The following is a 16,507-nucleotide window of genomic DNA, read 5'->3' on the forward strand; positions in this document are numbered from 1 at the left end:
CTATATCCTTTGCTCCTGATTGGCCATTTAGGTTGTACCATTTATAGCATGTCTCTGATCAGTCCCACAGAAACACCTTTTCATTCATTCAATCATTCATTCATTTAACAAACGTTCATTAAGCAAATAGTAGTAATATGGTGGCATTAATAATGCTATTAACAACAACAACTGAAAAAACACCCACAGTCATTTATTGAGCCCTTTTTATTGGCTAGACCCAGTACTAAGATATACTTAGTTCATTTAATTTTTAGAAAATCCTGTAAAGTTGGTTGATAATATCCCTGGTTTACAGACCAGGGGAGTCTGAAAGTTTAAATCAACTTGTTCAAGGTCAAAGGTTAGGAAATAGCAAAGCTGATATTCAAAATCTGATTCTTTTATTTCAGAGACCATTCTAATAATCATTACACTAAAGCAGTCTTTCTGTTATATGCAAGGCAGTATGCTAGAATATGGAATTAAATGAATAAAGATGAATAAGATATAGTTGATAAGAAGCAAATAGTCTTATGGGGGACATGATTCAAATCCTAAAATAAAGTGACAACACATTGATTTTTATGGGAGCCTTGAGGAGGACTACATAAGCCAGCTCTTCAGAGGAGAGATTGGAAGAGAATAAGATAAAAATGGGGGAATAAGGGCATTGACAGTGTCATAAAATGAAGAGAATCTGACCCAAGGCATTGACATTAAGGATGATGCAAAGGCATTGGATTAGAGAAATATTTAAGAAACAAACTGCAGCACTTGTTGCTTAGATCTGGGGAAAGTGAAGGAAAGAAGAAATGAAAGATAGACTTCCAAGGTTCTGGCTAGAACGAATAGATAAATTATGTTGTCCAAAACTATGGCCAGAATACAGAATACAGAGGGAGGATTTCAATTTTGACATTTTGAGTTTGAGGTGCATAGGATATTGAGGAAGAAATGTCTAGCTAACGGTTGAATATATGAGTTTGAAGCTCAAGAGTGAGGCTGGGGCTGGAGTTTAGGATTTTTTAGTCCTTAGCATGTGGGTGCTAATGGGATTGATGCAGGACTTTTAAGGCAATTTATTAGCACAGACCTTCTTTCCAAGGGCAGCTTGGAAACAACAACAAATTACTTCATTGAACTTGTATCAGGGAAAGTTCTTTATCCTGTCCCTTGTAGTGTATTAAAACTTCAGATGGGGAATTCCCTGGCAGTCCAGTGGTTAAGACTCTGTGCTTTCATTGCCATGGGCACTGGTTCAGTCCCTGGTTGGGGAGCTAAGATCCTACAGGCTGCATGACGGGGCCAAAAATAAAAAACAACTTCAGATGGTTGAGGGACAAGGGAGGGCTTATTGAGCAAGTTAACGGGCTACTTTAATAGCCTTAATATGGTACATTTTAGCCACCTTCAAGCACCAGGGTCACCTTCCATTAGCTCCATGCTCCCCGATCCCTGAGGTCTCTAGCATGTAGTTTTACAAAGTGTAGGAGATCTGGCTCTTCTGTCATGAATCTCTAGCCTCCCACACTTCATTCTTCACATTTTCATCTCATCTAGGACATAAGCCATGTGGGTGCCATAAAATGTGGAGCTCTCTGCCTTCCCCTACTTCTTCCAAGTACGGAGCACCCTCCATCTTTCCTCTTCTCTCATTTGCCAGTTCAGTGACCTGCTCTGGCTCATGAGTTTTATAATTGGCACAGTACGAATTTATGTCTCAGCAAGCTTACAAATTACTGCATGTAATACATTTTTGAGACCGTTTATGAATAATTGAAACCATGAATGTTAAATTCTTGAATGCCAAAGGCCTACTGGATATCAATATTTCATGGAGTTCCATAAAGAACATTATGAATTCCAGTTTTTATGCCTCTTAAAATATTTGAGAACCCCTGATCCATAGTATTGATATCTGTGACTTTATTACTCCTTTCTCTTTTGGAATAAATTAACATGTTCAACATATTCCTTGTGAAGATATTTAAAAAACAAATCCTTCTTTACATTTCATGGAAGTAGAGGGAGTTGAAATATGATGCTTTACATTTCATATCTTGTATTTCATTTCTTTGGTTTGCTTTTCATTTTTTAAGTGGTAATATAGTAGATGCTTATGGTCAAAAATTAGACTATTCAGATGCATGTGAAGTAAAATGAAAATCTTGATTTGCCTCATCCTTCAGTCTTATTGCCTACTGGTATTTTGGTTTGCATCCTTCTAAATCTTTTCATGTGGATTTACCATAAGTAAGTACTCACATAGATATATAGGGAATTTTTTTTTAAAGCTAGATGGAATCATAGTATATATATATATATTGTTTAATTTTAAAAATCCTTAGATATATATAGATCTACCTCATTCTTCTCAACCTCTGCAGTGTTTCATGGTAAGAATGTATTCTACTTTATTTAACCATTTCCCTAGTCGTGTTGTTTTTTTTCCCCTATACTAAATGTGACAGGACATTGAATGGGATATTTTTCCCTATTGTCAACAAAACTGTTGCTGAGACCCAACACTGAGGACAGATACTGTTAGGTATCTCATGTTTGAAAGGAGCACCCCAGCAGTGAGAGCTAGACTTTCCCTGTGGGGCTTATTGAAAGGGGTGAGAAGTTTTCACTGTCCCACCCCCAGGCTGTATACAAAGAGAACTGAGAGACAAGGAGGTTTTAAGATCTGGGAGAGGGCTGGGTTTGAGGGAAGAAGTTATTTTCTCCCTTTCTAAAATCAAGAGAAGAGATGTGCTCTAAGAGAATTTATTGTGGCATTTCGATATGCCAACAGGAACAAGAGACTGACATTTATTGAACCTGCTTAGCCAGTGGATTTGCTGACTTACCCCATTACTGTCTGAACAGAAAAAAAGAAAATTGGTGAGAGTTGACCCAGTGGGGGGACTGCCAAGTGGGGAGGTGGATCAGAATTGCTCTGTTACCCCATCCCCCAACCCAGGTCCAGATCCTGGCATGTGTTAGTTGGTCCTGTAGCAGAGGGAGATGAGATTGGGGTGTACTTGAGCAGCTTTGGAGGAAAGAGTGTATATGTTAGCGGGATGTGGCATGAATGCCACCAGCTGAGGGCCAGCTCCAAGAGGTAGTCACATGATTGTTTATCGATTACCTACTATACGAGAGCCATGATTAGATCTAGGTTCTTTTTGCAAGGTCTTTAGCCAGTTTGGATAACATTTTAAAGTTGGCATACTGTGTTTCTTAGAAAAGAAAAAACTATCAAAACACCTAAGTAATTAGTCTAAAAAAAAGTCATGCTGATACCTTCTCAAGAAATTTGATCTGTTGGATATCACATAACATTAAAACCAGCTTTTTCCAGAAGACAGCCAGCATACATGAGTTCTTAGTTATACATGGGAGTGAACATTCACGTGTATCTAGTACGTGGTCATCACATCCTTACCAGGAGGACTGGGGTTTATCTGAGCAATGTTTTCACTCCACAGGAAGTATAAGTAATTAAGAGGTATTTTTAATAGGATAAGACTAGGCTTACTCTTTGTACTCACTGGTGGTAAGTACACATTAAAAAAGGTTCTGTAGTGCTAATGAGAATATTTACTTGATTCAAGATGCCTTTAATTGGTTAAACTGAAACTGTTATTCCTATCACTTCAAAGGAATCATTTATTTTCTAACTTGCTCATAACTTAATGCAAATTTTTCTGTGAAGGAGGAGCAATTTCATCATACAGCTGTAGGAAAAAAAATCATGATTATATTTAGAGGGTAGAAATAAAGTATTACAGTAACTTATAAGAAATTATAAGAACAGGGCATAAGAGTGTGACACATTCTTGAACAGGAAATTTAAGAGCCTAGTAGGTTTTTTGGGAAAGATTATATTCAAATGAAAGCAACTGTTGTGTTCTCTTATGTTTCATTTGTATTTTTCTGGTTATTTGTCACTGAATGTTTGACACGATTGTAAAGGTTTGATACAGCTATAAGTTCCTTTTCTAATAACGGTAGACTATTTCAAAGTTATTAAATTAGAGACAGAGATAACAGTATTTTTAATAACTTTAAAATGTGAATCTTAATGTTTTAAAATATACATATTGCATGAATCTTGTAGTTTCACGCTTTTACGCTTAAATTTACATATTTCTTTTGAAACATGCTTTATTATTTATTATTTACTTTCTGATTTGTGTTATAGGAAATGTCACAGTCATTTTCTGCAATCACATTAGATAACACAGAGGTAAATAACATGAAGACTAATGCACAGAGAAGTGAAATCCCAGTAGAGGAACTTGGTAAGGTTCCTGAACATAAAATCACTTCTAAGGGAGCACCAAATAAAGACAGCAAGGCGAGGAGTTGTTCTGAGAGTTGTTTGAGTGCCCAAGGCAAGTCCTTCCATGACGAGCCTGAAAGATCTCATCCTGAGTCTGGCTCTGATCCCTCCAGTCCTGAAACTTTGCATGCAAAGGCAGCTGATTCAGTTCCACAGGGTTCTGAAGAAAACAAGGTCAAGAGGACATCCTGCATGTATGGGGCAAACTGCTACAGGTATGAAGTGAAATTACAACTAGCATATAATTCCATTATTTCAACAGCATAATAGCTATGTAGATACATGCTATAGTGTGTTAAAAGCCTAATAAAACCCATTGGCCTAAAGGTTAGGAGCTTTATCATGTTTCTCCTGGTTTGCACTTTCTCATTATGCATTCTAGCAAATCCTGCTAGAGGTTTTTAAAATATTGTGGGGGATTAAATGTTTCATTGTAGATATGCTGATTAATACAGGGATCTGAACTGGGGAATCCAGACTTGAAAACAGAATCACTCAGATCGAAATACCTGCTTATGTAATGTCTTATTTAGATGTTGGAAAGATGCCTTCATAAATAGTTGCTGTATACAGTATAACTCTCAAGATAATTCTAAGTTGTGTTTAAGCATCTTATATTTGTGCATTTTCCTTTGTATTTTTCTAATGGTGCTTTTGAGTCACCGTGATGCCTTCTAAAACAACTGAATATATATTTTCTGGATTGATTGGTTACTCCTATACTTACTTCATTTGATAACACTGTACCATATTTTCTAATTTCATGCTTTGTGAATTAGTTTTAGGCTATAGTTCCTCTCTGTTTATTCTAGCATGTTTATAATTACCTAGCCCTATTTCAGAAGTATTTCTTTGCCATTCCAACATATCAAACCAAGTATCTTATCAGTACATTCTAGTACAGTTTGTCTTCTATTCGGTAGCATATTTATATCACATATTCTGTTAATTTCTCATTCATTGTATCTCTCTTTAAAATGCAGTGCCATTATAACACCTGAATAATTGTATTTTTCAGTTTCAACAATTATAATTTATGTGTTTATTCACAATTTTGTCTATTTACAATGGCCTTAGTCCTGCATATGGAACATAATTTATAAACTTGTGAAATGGAAGTATATAAACCTTCTATTATTTTGGATTTTTGAAAAATCCTGTTTGGTATCTGTATCAGTTCACTAGAGCTGCTATAACAAAATGCCACAGATTGGGTGGTTTAAACAGCAGAAGTTTATTATCTCACAGTTCTGGAGGCTGAAAGCCTATGATCAAGGTGTTGGCAGGTTGGGTTTCTCCTGCAGGCTCTCTCCGTGGCTTGCAGACAGTGCCTTCTCATTGCGTCCTCACATGGCCTTTTCTCTGTGCATGCACATCTCTGGAGTCTCTTCCTCATCTTATAAGGACATCAGTCATTTTGGATTAAAGCCCTACCCTCATGACCTTATTTAATTTGAATTATCTCTTTAAAGGCTCTGTCTCCAAATATAGTCACATTAGGGGTTAGGTCTTGAACATATAAATTTGGGGGTAGGGAACACAATTCAGTCCATAATGGTGTTTGGCTGGTACTTGTCTTTGTTAAATGTGATTGAATGTTTTATCAAGATCATAATGAATTCATACATATTTGATGATAATACACGTTAGTTTTAACTAGTCATAGCTTATGAATAATTTTTTTTACTTCTTCACTAATTTTAATATACATAATTAATACCTGAGAAATATTTGCCACTGAAATCTTGAAAACAAAATGTTTATATTTGTAACAAAGGGGGAAAAATAACCTATATTGAGTTCTTGTTATATACATGCATCTTAACAATCAGTTAAATGTATCTTTTCTCCAGCCTCAATGCTACTGCTATAGCTCATGCCATGATCTCTCTGGGACAAGTGAGTAATCTCCTAAGTCTCCAAACTTTCCGTCAGGTTCATATTCCTTCCTCATTGTTGCCTGAATGATCTGGCTAAGAAAATAAAAACAAAGGTTAAAAAGAAAAGAGAGAGAAAAAATCTGACAATATTACTCTTTTTTACAGAATCCATCAGTGGCTAAAGGCCAGATTTCTTAGCATAGTCTAGAAGACCCTGAACTCCCAGTAATTCTTTGGATGCACCATGCTGTCATGCTGTTGTTAGGTCCTTTGGATGTGCTGTTCCCTTTTCCTCTCTCCTGTCCTGCTTAAAGACACATTCAGTTCCTTTCTTAGTCCTTTTCTAACATGTTCATTCTTCCCTAAATTGCTCATCTTCTATTCTACACAACACTTCCTCATACACTTTCTAATATTTGATATTAGATCTGATATTTACTATCTAATCATTGATTTCTAATTATTTATTTACATGTTCTGTCTTAATAGAAAATTATTGCTCAGGGTTAGTCTTATTCACTCCCTTCATGTTATGGTATTAACTCCCAAGTCTGTATTTCCAACACAGATTTCTGTACTAAATTTTAGATCCAGATAATCACCACTTAAATCACAGGCACTTCAAATTCAACCTGTCTAAAGCAGTCACATCTTATTTCAATCCTTTGTGAAACAAAAAAACAACAAAATAGCATTTAACTTTATAGAAACTGTTGCTTCCAAAAAATTCTTTTTGAAAATTTTGTTCTTTTGGGGCCATATAGTTTTTCTGTTTAATAGCATATGGTTCCATTAGTAAACTGCTTTTAAAAATTGGACAGAAATTGAAATGTCTTTTATTAACTTGTAAGAAATTTATACCTTAATTAAAACTTGTAGATTTTATCTCCATAAGGTCATATAAATTATGAGTTAATAGTCAATAAAATAAGGGTTTTATCTCTAATAAAGGTGATGTGTCTTACTGAGGACCAAAGCTCCCACTGAAAACAACTAGCAAAGTGGAATACTCATGCTTGAGAACATTAGAGGCAGTCAGGACCTTGAGGCTTCTTTTTCTCTTGTGACATTTGCCTATTTTTTAGTGTTTCAGACTGAGGGCTAAGAGGACAGGCAGAGTTTGGGGCAGTCTCATGGAACTTTTACATTTCTTGCCTTTGCATTTGGCAAGAAATCTTTGACAAATCCAATGTCATGAAGCTTTCCCTCTATTTTCTTCTAGAAGTTTTATATTTTAGGTCTTACTTTTATGTCTTGGATACATTTTGAGTTAATTTTGTATATGGTGTAAGGGAAGGGTCCAACTTCATTCTTTTGCATGCGAATATCCTCTTTTTTCCAGCACCATTTGATGAAAAGAGTATTCTTTCCTTTTGGAATGGTCTTGGCAACTTTGTTGAAAAATCATTTGACCAGGGCTTCCCTGGTGGCGCAGTGGTTGAGAGTCCACCTGCCGATGCAGGGGATGCGGATTCGTGCCCCGGTCTGGGAGGATCCCACGTGCTACAGAGCAGCTGGGCCCGTGGGCCATGGCCGCTGGGCCTGCGCGTCTGGAGCCTGTGCTTTGCAGCGGGAGAGGCCACAGCAGTGAGAGGCCCACGTACCGAAAAAAAAAAAAATCATTTGACCATATAAGCAAGAGTTTATCTGTTCTTTTCCATGTGTCTATATGCCTGTCTTTATGTTAGTACCACACTGTTTTGATAACTGTAGTTTTGTAATAAGTTTTGAAATCAGGAAGTGTGAAACCTTCAACTTTTTCAGGATTGTTTTGTCCATTTAAGGTCCCTTGAGATTTCACATGAATTTTAGGATGGATTTTTCTATTTCTGCAAAAACATGTCATTGGGATTTTAATAGGGATTGCTTTAAATCTGTAGATTGCTTTGGGTAGTATTTACATCTTAACAATATTAAGTCTTCCATTCCAGGAACATGAGATGTCTTTCCATTTATTTGTGTCTTCTGTAATAGAAATTAAACCTGTGTATGTCTTTCACCTCCTTAAGTTTATTTCCTAACTATTTTATTTTTAAATGTTATTGTAAATTGAATTGTTTTCTTAATTTCCTTTTGGGATTGTTCATTACAAGTATATAGGAACACAACTGGTTTTTGGGTGTTGATTTTTGTATCCTCCAACTTTGCTGAATTAGTTTATTACTTCTAACAGTACGCCAAAAGTAGAATGTTCACGGCAGTATTATTTATAAAAGCCAATAACTAGAATGAATCCAAAAGTCTATTAATAGTAGAATGGACAAATAAATTATAGCACTTTCATACAGTGGAATGTTACACAGTAATAAAAGTATACTACTGTTACATGCAATAATGTGGAGTAATCATACAAACATAAAAAGTCATTCTCAAAGAAGTACATACTATATATTTCCATTTTAATTCAAATACAGGAAAAACTAATACGTTGTTTGTAACACTGCTTCTGAAAGTATGTTCCAGAGGCCCTTGCAGGTCCTGGTCCCCAAGATGCTTTTAGGAAACCTGTTGGGCCAAAACCATTTTCATAATAATACTTTGTGTGTGTGTGCCATTTTCACTCTGATTCTCTCACTCACAAGTGTACAGTATTCCCAGAGGCTACATGATTTGTGTTAAGATTGAATGCAGAAGCAGATAGGAGGAGAATTCGGATGCCCTCTTTTAAGCCAGACGTTAAAGAAATTTCCAAAGTATAAAACAATGTCTCCACGAATTTTTTTGGAAGCTAGGTATTTACATTAAGATGTGCTATTTATGATAATATGTAAAGGGTTTATTACTATTATAAAGTAAATTTATTTTTAAAAATTTCTCATTTTTAATTTCTAATAGGTTAAATAACCCACATAAATAAAAGTTCTCTGGAGTTTTCATAGATTTTTTCCTGAGACTGAAAAGTTTGAGAAACACTGTTGCAGATGACAGGATAGTGGTTACCTTTGGGTAGTAAAATGGGTTTAATGATTAGAAGGGGACATGCAGGGCTTCTAGAATGTTGGTAATATTGTTTTTTATCTTAGCAAAGGGAGTGTAGATGTGTTCACTTTATTAAAATTCTTTAAAAGCTATGTATGCTTATACTATTTATATTTTGCTGTATATTCTGTTGTATATAGCCTATATAAAGTACTGTTTGCAGATTGTCCGTTGACATTCATGGTCTTCCCCATGTCACCAGAAATTTATTTTGCTACCATGAGAGTTCCACACTGACTAAATGTCATGTAGCATGTTGGTTCACGTTCTAGAATAATCAGATGTGTATTGTTTGGTTTCCTGCTATATCCTATTAATTATTTTTTTCTAGTTTATCTAGAAGTCTGCTATATCCTATTAATTATTTTTTCTGACATTATGTTTATCACTCTCATAGGAAGAATCCTGTCCATTTTCAACACTTCAGTCACCCTGGTGATAGTGATTATGGAGGTGTACACATCACGTGTCAAGGTGAGGCTGATGACCGGCCCGAATGTCCCTATGGAGCATCTTGTTATAGGTATGTAAACCTGAAGTGTTTGGTTATACTCCTTTTCTGCTTAATCTCTGTTACTTATTCAGGAGAAACTGCAGGCAAGCTTCTCATCTCAAGCCTTTAACTTTTAGTTTTTAAACTTCCATAGGTAATAGGTTTTCATTTTGTTAATAGGTAGGATTGTAATGTTTCTTTTAGATAATTCTAAATTGTTGAAGTTATTAATATTATAAATGCCTAAAATTTTTCCTCATTTCTAACTTTCTAAAGTGTAAATCAGATAATTTAAAAGCTGTCAGTGCTACCCCATTATACTTTCTATCCAGACTCCTTAGTTTGACATAAATCAATTCAGGATGTTATCTCTGCCTCCCTCAACGCCTACCAGTCCACCATTCTTGCCAGCACATGAAACTCAATCCTAAAACGAAACAGTACCTCCCCTCTCTCCTTCCATAGCATCTTGTACTCGTCTGTATCATGCACAGTAGAATTTATCTCATGAGATTGTGTTTAGTTCTTTCCTGAATTGGCTTCTCCTCCAGACAGTAAGTTCCTTGACAGTAAGGACTTTTTTTTTTTTTAAGCATCTTTATTTCTTTTTTAATTTATTTCCTTTTTATTTATTTATTTTCTTTATTTTTTTGGCTGCATTGGGTTTTAATTGCGGCATTGGGGTATTTGTTGAAGCGTACGGGATCTTTTGTTGCAGTGTGGGCTCTTCGTTGTGGCGCGCAGGCTTCTCTAGTTGTAGAGTACGGGTTTTCTCTTTCTAGTTGTGGTGCTCAGGCTCCAGGGTGTGTGGGCTCTGTAGTTGTGGCACACAGGGTACAGAGCGCATGGGCTCTGTAGTTTGCAGCATGTGGGCTCTCTCATTGAGGAGCGCAAGCTCAGTAGTTACGGCATGTGGGCTTAGTTGCCCCGCGGCATGTAGGATCTTAGTTCCCTGACCAGGGATTGAACCCGCGTCCCCTGCATTGGAAGGCAAATTTTTTACCACTGGACCACCAGGGAAGTCCTTCCAGTAAGGACTTTTTTATCTGCAACTTTGTTGAATGAATGAATGAACTTGAAATAAATCAAACTACCAAAGAAAGAAGTAGGATTCCATTCTTAGAGCGCTTTAATTCTAGACAACTGTCTTTCTTAGATAATTTTGAAATATAGGTTACTGAACCTACTGCCGTTGAAATTGTTGCTATTTCTATGATTTGGTTTTCAATAAGAAGGCAGGGTATATGCCCAGTAGTGGGATTGCTGGGTCATATGGTAGCTCTATTTTTAGTTTTTTAAGGAACCTCTATACTCCATACTGTTCTCCATAGTGGCTGAATTTACATTCCCACCAACAGTGCAGAAGGGTTCCCTTTTCTCCACACCCTCTCCAGCATTTACTGTTTGTAGATGTTTTGATGACGGCCATTCTGACTGGTGTGAGGTGATACCTCATTGTAGTTTTGCTTCGCATTTCTCTAATAATTAGTGATGTTGAGCAGCTTTTCATGTGCCTCTTGGCCATCTGTATGTCTTCTTTGCTGAAATGCCTATTTAGATCTTCTGCCCAGTTTTTGATTGGGTTGTTTGTTTTTTTGATATTGAGCTCCATTGTATATTCTTGCCTCCTTTATCAAAGATAAGGTGACCATATGTCACCTTATTCAGGTTCCACGTAAGTTAAGCGAAAAAATCCTCCTTGACCATATTTCCATGTGCAATTCTCTACTTAAATGTAACAAAAACGTTTCATTTTTAAAACAAATTGTGACGGGCAATGAAAAGTGTACACTGTACACATTTTTTGTACAGTGGATACTGTACAACAATGTGGGATGGAAGAGATCGTGGATCAAGTGAAATGAACCACCACCAACCAAACCAAAGGCTGGTCTTCATCCAAAGAAGGTGATGTTTTGTATATGGTGAGAGTCCTCTATTATGAGCACCTTCCAGAAAACCAAATGATTAATTCCAACAAGTACTGCTCCCAATTAGACCAACTGAAAACAGCACTCGACAAAAAGCATCCAGAACTAGTCAACAGAAAACACATAATCTTCCTTCAGGATAATGCATGACTGCACATTTCTTTGATGACCAGGCAAGAACTGTTAGAGCTTGGCTTGGAAGTTCTGATTCATCCGCCATATTCACCAGACATTGCACTTTCAGATTTCCATTTATTTCGGTCTTTACAAAATTCTCTTAATGAAAAAAATTTCAGTTCCCTGGAAGACTGTAAAAGGCACCTGGAACAGTTCTTTGCTCAAAAAGATAAAAAGTTTTGAGAAGATAGAATTCTGAAGTTGCCTGGAAAATGGCAGATGGTAGTGGAACAAAACGGTGAATATGTTGTTCAGTAAGGTTCTTGGTGAAAATGAAAAATACGTCTTTTATTTTTACTTTAAACACCGAAGGAGCTTTTTGGCCAACCCAATACTATGATAGCATTATTAAATAAATCTTTAATATCTCAATATTCTGTCAGGTATCCCAGTTCCCTTACAGTCTCATAATATTTTTTTTTCCTTTTGTGTCTTTGCATCCAGATCCAGTTAAGGTCCATGTATGACAAAAAGTGGCCATGTTTCTTAAGTTATTTAATCACTAGGTTTCTCTTTGTTTTTTCCCTTGCAATATATTTGTGTAAGAAAGCTGACCATTTGTACTGAGGAGTAGCCCTTAGTCTGGGTTTTGCTGATTGCATTACCAAATGGTCATTCATTATGTTCCCTTGTACTTCCTCATAATTGATGGTTAGAAGCTAGTTATGTGTTTGTTACAGATCTCTTACTTTAGTAGTACTTTGTCTCTGAAACACTACCTGAGTTAGAGATTTCACTCTGCCTTTTTGAAGATTCAGATTCAGAACTTAAGCCTCTCAGACCTCCCAGGAACTCAGCAAATATTTCTTGGGAAAAATCGGCCTTGTGTTTGGGGTTCCTTTAGCTTCTAGACTGTTGAGACAACACCATGAGATCATGATAAGCTGTACTAATTTCTCTTTCCTAAAATAGTGTTCCTCCACTTGGTCCAAATCTCTTATCCTTAGCCCACACTAAGAATTGTCAAAGGCTTCTACGGAAGAAAGGAGCCAGTTATTGTCAGCTCACCTAGGAAGGACTTTTTCCTCTTTGGAATTTTAGATAATATAAAATTCTCGTTGCTCCCACAATTCACTCATAAATATATTTTTAACCATTTATCAAGGGTTTTTTTTTCTAGTTGTTAAAACAAGAGTATTGGTCTACCATGATGTCCTGCACCCTTTTCAGAAGCAAAATACAAATATGCCTATTCGAGGAGAATAAAAACAAAATGCAAAGCCTTGCTAAGAATAATAATGATGGCAAAAATTGCTGCCTTTATTTCATCAATCTCTTTAAATGGGGGCAGAGTAGGGAGTAGTCAAGAGAAATTACTCAAAGGCCAGTGACTCACATGTACTAGTAGAAACTTTCATATCTATATCTAAATATATTTGTATGTATGTATATTGTATTTTTCTTTTTCATCTGTTGAGCTGCTTGGTGTCCTTGTTTCCACTTGAAGATAAAATCTTAAGATTTTTTTCTCCCTCATTAATTTTAATTATAGTTTAGAGAGACTCTTGGAGAATGTTAGATATGATTGCTTACTCTGACTACTGTTTTACAAATAAGGGAATGGAAACAAAGAAAGATTGAGTTGCCTAAGACTCCAAAGCTAGTGAGCTCAAAACCAAGTCTCTTCCCTCCTCCAGTCCAGCACTTCTCTGTGTTGTGGCCTGATTCCACCATTGTTAGCGCTTCTAAAGTATTGATAGTGCTTGCCTTTTTAGCCACATGGCAAAATAATATTTTGGAGTTAGAAAAAAAAACAAAACCCAGATAAAGTACTTTGAAGAAATCGTGAATTTTTCAAATCAACAAGATACAAGAAACTAGATTGTAGAAACATGCTATATATTTATATATCCTTTCTTGTCACATTATCATTTTTAGTTAGGCAAAAAACACATGTAGTAAATTTATGTTGTATCATTTCTATAACTAAATTGATATAATGTTATGAGCTATTTTTTCTTTTAACAATATTGATTTGCAAGAATAAATTATTTTTTTAGCCATATACTGTTTAGTGCTGTTAAAAAATGATTTAAAGAAGACAGTTTGGGTGATACAAATTAACTTTAACACTTTATGAAACAGACGGTCTCCATTTGGAGAAGTGCAACATGGGGCAGAAGACAGGAAGTTTTTATAGGATGAAGAATAAAGAACAAGGAAGAGAAAAATAGAAAATGTCTGATTGGCTGGGGCCCCATAGTCAACCTTGTTTGGGGTGAGAAGGGACAAAGAAATAAGTATAGAGCCCAGAGTTGGTTTGGCCTGTGGGGATTGGCTGACTGGATACATGGTGTCTCTGGTCAAGCAGAGCATTTACAGGGACCTGAAAGTTATCTTAAGTTTCAGTTTGCTGACATGGCACCCTAGGCAGGAGTGGCTCCATCTTGGTCCTAGATGTTCGTTTCAATAGTGCTAGAATATAAGCCTACTGTATCAGAATGATAAAATGTTCTAAATTAGCTTGCTTAAAAGCAAGTTTTTAGGTAAATGCATGCCAGGTTTTTCCTGTAGCCATAGAAGAAAAATATTGAAGCCTCACTGATCATAAAATAACCCACAAAATCAGCCAGAAATTAATATATTTAGAAAAGTAAAGATATATATGTTCTAAAAGTAAAGTTGTGATAAGCCTGTATTCCATGATGGTTGACACATTTGGAAGAGAGATGAAATTCATGAGCTAAAACATCTTTGTTTGCTTTTTATCTTTAAAAATTTGCCTTCAGGGCTTCCCTGGTGGCGCAGTGGTTGGGAGTCCGCCTGCAGGGGACACGGGTTCGTGCCCCGGTCTGGGAGGATCCCACATGCCACGGAGCGGCTGGGCCCGTGAGCCATGGCCGCTGAGCCTGCGCATCCGGAGCCTGTGCTCCGCAACGGGAGAGGCCACAGCAGTGAGAGGCCCGCGTACCACAAAAAAAAAAAAAAAAAAAAAAAAAAATTTGCCTTCACAAAACAGGATAAGAATTATTCTCAAGTAAAAACAAGTATTCTCTCAGGTGAAATACTAGGTTGGCTTTTAATTTGTTTGCTTCCCAATCTTACCTTCTAATCCCTTGAACGTGTCCAAGTCAGTTTCTCGTTTTGATAAATCTAGGTGATCTCAAATGTTGTATAATACATTAAATAATCTTAATCTTATACTGTATCAGCTACCTAAATTTATATGGTATCCTTTGGTAGTTACAAGTATTGTCATCTGTGGTCAAAGTTTTTATCACTAGAGAGCAAATATGCAAACATAAAACTGTACATACATGGGTATACTTAATTTTCAGACATTTCATCCAATGAGTAAAACATGAGTAAAATAGAAAAACAGATATGGCTCACATATTAATAAATGTATTCTATAATAAAAATAAAGATTCCTATAGCCCATATAATATAGGAGATTGATGTTGAAAAAAGTATCTTTAATTATTAAATTTTATTTTTTCGAAAACTACAGGCATTATTAATATTTTCTCTGACATTATACTTTTAAAAATCTAACAAAATTAAATCAACTTGAAAAATGATAATTTGAAAGAACTAGTTGTTATCATTTTCAGTATCTCACGCATTTAACCAGTTTTTTCCCCTTTGCGCTGTACACTGCAGCCTGCCAGAAGACTCGTTCTGTTTAATGCATTTGATTAGCTTAAGGTACTTGTCTAAATTAGAACATTAGATACTTAATGTCCAGGATAATCCAGTGATTGCTGTGCTTGCCTCTGACCCACTTCCTCTGGTGCATAATAGGATTTTATTCAGTGCATTACTCCTGTTCTTATTTGTTAAGTTAAGCACTAAACTTAGAATATATATACACTAAAATGAACAGAATCCATCTTCAACCAGCTTAGTGTAAAAATGTAAAGTCAAACACGTATATTGTCTTGGATTTACAAAACCTTAGGCAGGCATGTCTAATACAAATGAAAGTGTTATTGCCTTCATGTTTTCCAGAAGCCAATGCCCCATTTTTTAATATTGATTATAATACTTTCTAAGAGGGATCACGTAAGGAAGTGCATCAGTCATCAGCTATAAGTGCTCTCATTGTAGTAAATCTGCAATATGATCTGTATAGTGTGAAAAAGCATAAGTGTGTTTGCCACAAGCATAATTCATTGATATTAAAAGTGCTATCTTAAAAAAATAAATAAATAAAATGAAATTGCTATCTTTTTTCATTTGTTGATCCAGATTTATAGCTATGATCTAGTCTTTTCCTATTTTCTCTTTTATTTTCAAAGTGTTCCAAGTTATTGCAGTATTATCTTAATTGATCCTGTATGCAAATGTACACCTTAAACTACAAGATACTGATTTTTAGAAGCTGCTTAATTAAAAAAATAGGAATGTGTGTGTTTAGTGTAAATTCATATTATATTATTTGAGGCAAAATAAATAGGTTTTAATAGGGAAACTCTAATTGCCTCGTAGTTGAGATTCCCAGAATCAGTCATGTGAGGCTGTCAATTATTTTATTTCTAGTTAAGAATAATCAAAGTTGATCGCATTTTTTTTTTCCTGCGGTACGCAGGCCTCTCACTGTTGTGGCCTCTCCCGTTGCAGAGCACAGGCTCCAGACGCGCAGGCTCAGTGGCCGTGGCTCACGTCCCCAGCCGCTCCGTGGCATGTGGGATCTTCCCGGACCGGGGCACGAACCCGTGTCCCCTGCATCGGCAGGCGGACTCTCAACCACTGCGCCACCAGGGAAGCCCTGATCGTATTTTTATAGGGTCTG

General features: G+C 36.2%; 1 protein-coding gene across 2 annotated transcripts in view; it reads left to right on the top strand.

Moving 5' to 3' along the window:
* The window catches only part of APLF (aprataxin and PNKP like factor), an 88,581-nt gene that overhangs the window by 55,711 nt on the left and 16,363 nt on the right, over window positions 1-16,507 (top strand). Inside the window, exons 7-8 of one of the 2 annotated variants that reach the window (XM_082642507.1) lie at window positions 4,172-4,527; window positions 9,569-9,645. In XM_082642507.1, the coding sequence (XP_082498633.1) occupies window positions 4,172-4,527; window positions 9,569-9,645 (433 nt within the window). Of the gene's footprint in view, window positions 1-4,171; window positions 4,528-9,568; window positions 9,695-16,507 lie in introns of both variants that reach the window. The other variant, XM_082642506.1, reaches the window with a different exon arrangement.

This window comes from Mesoplodon mirus (genome assembly GCF_964341445.2).
Source record: "Mesoplodon mirus genome assembly, chromosome: 14".
NCBI lineage: Eukaryota > Metazoa > Chordata > Mammalia > Artiodactyla > Ziphiidae > Mesoplodon > Mesoplodon mirus.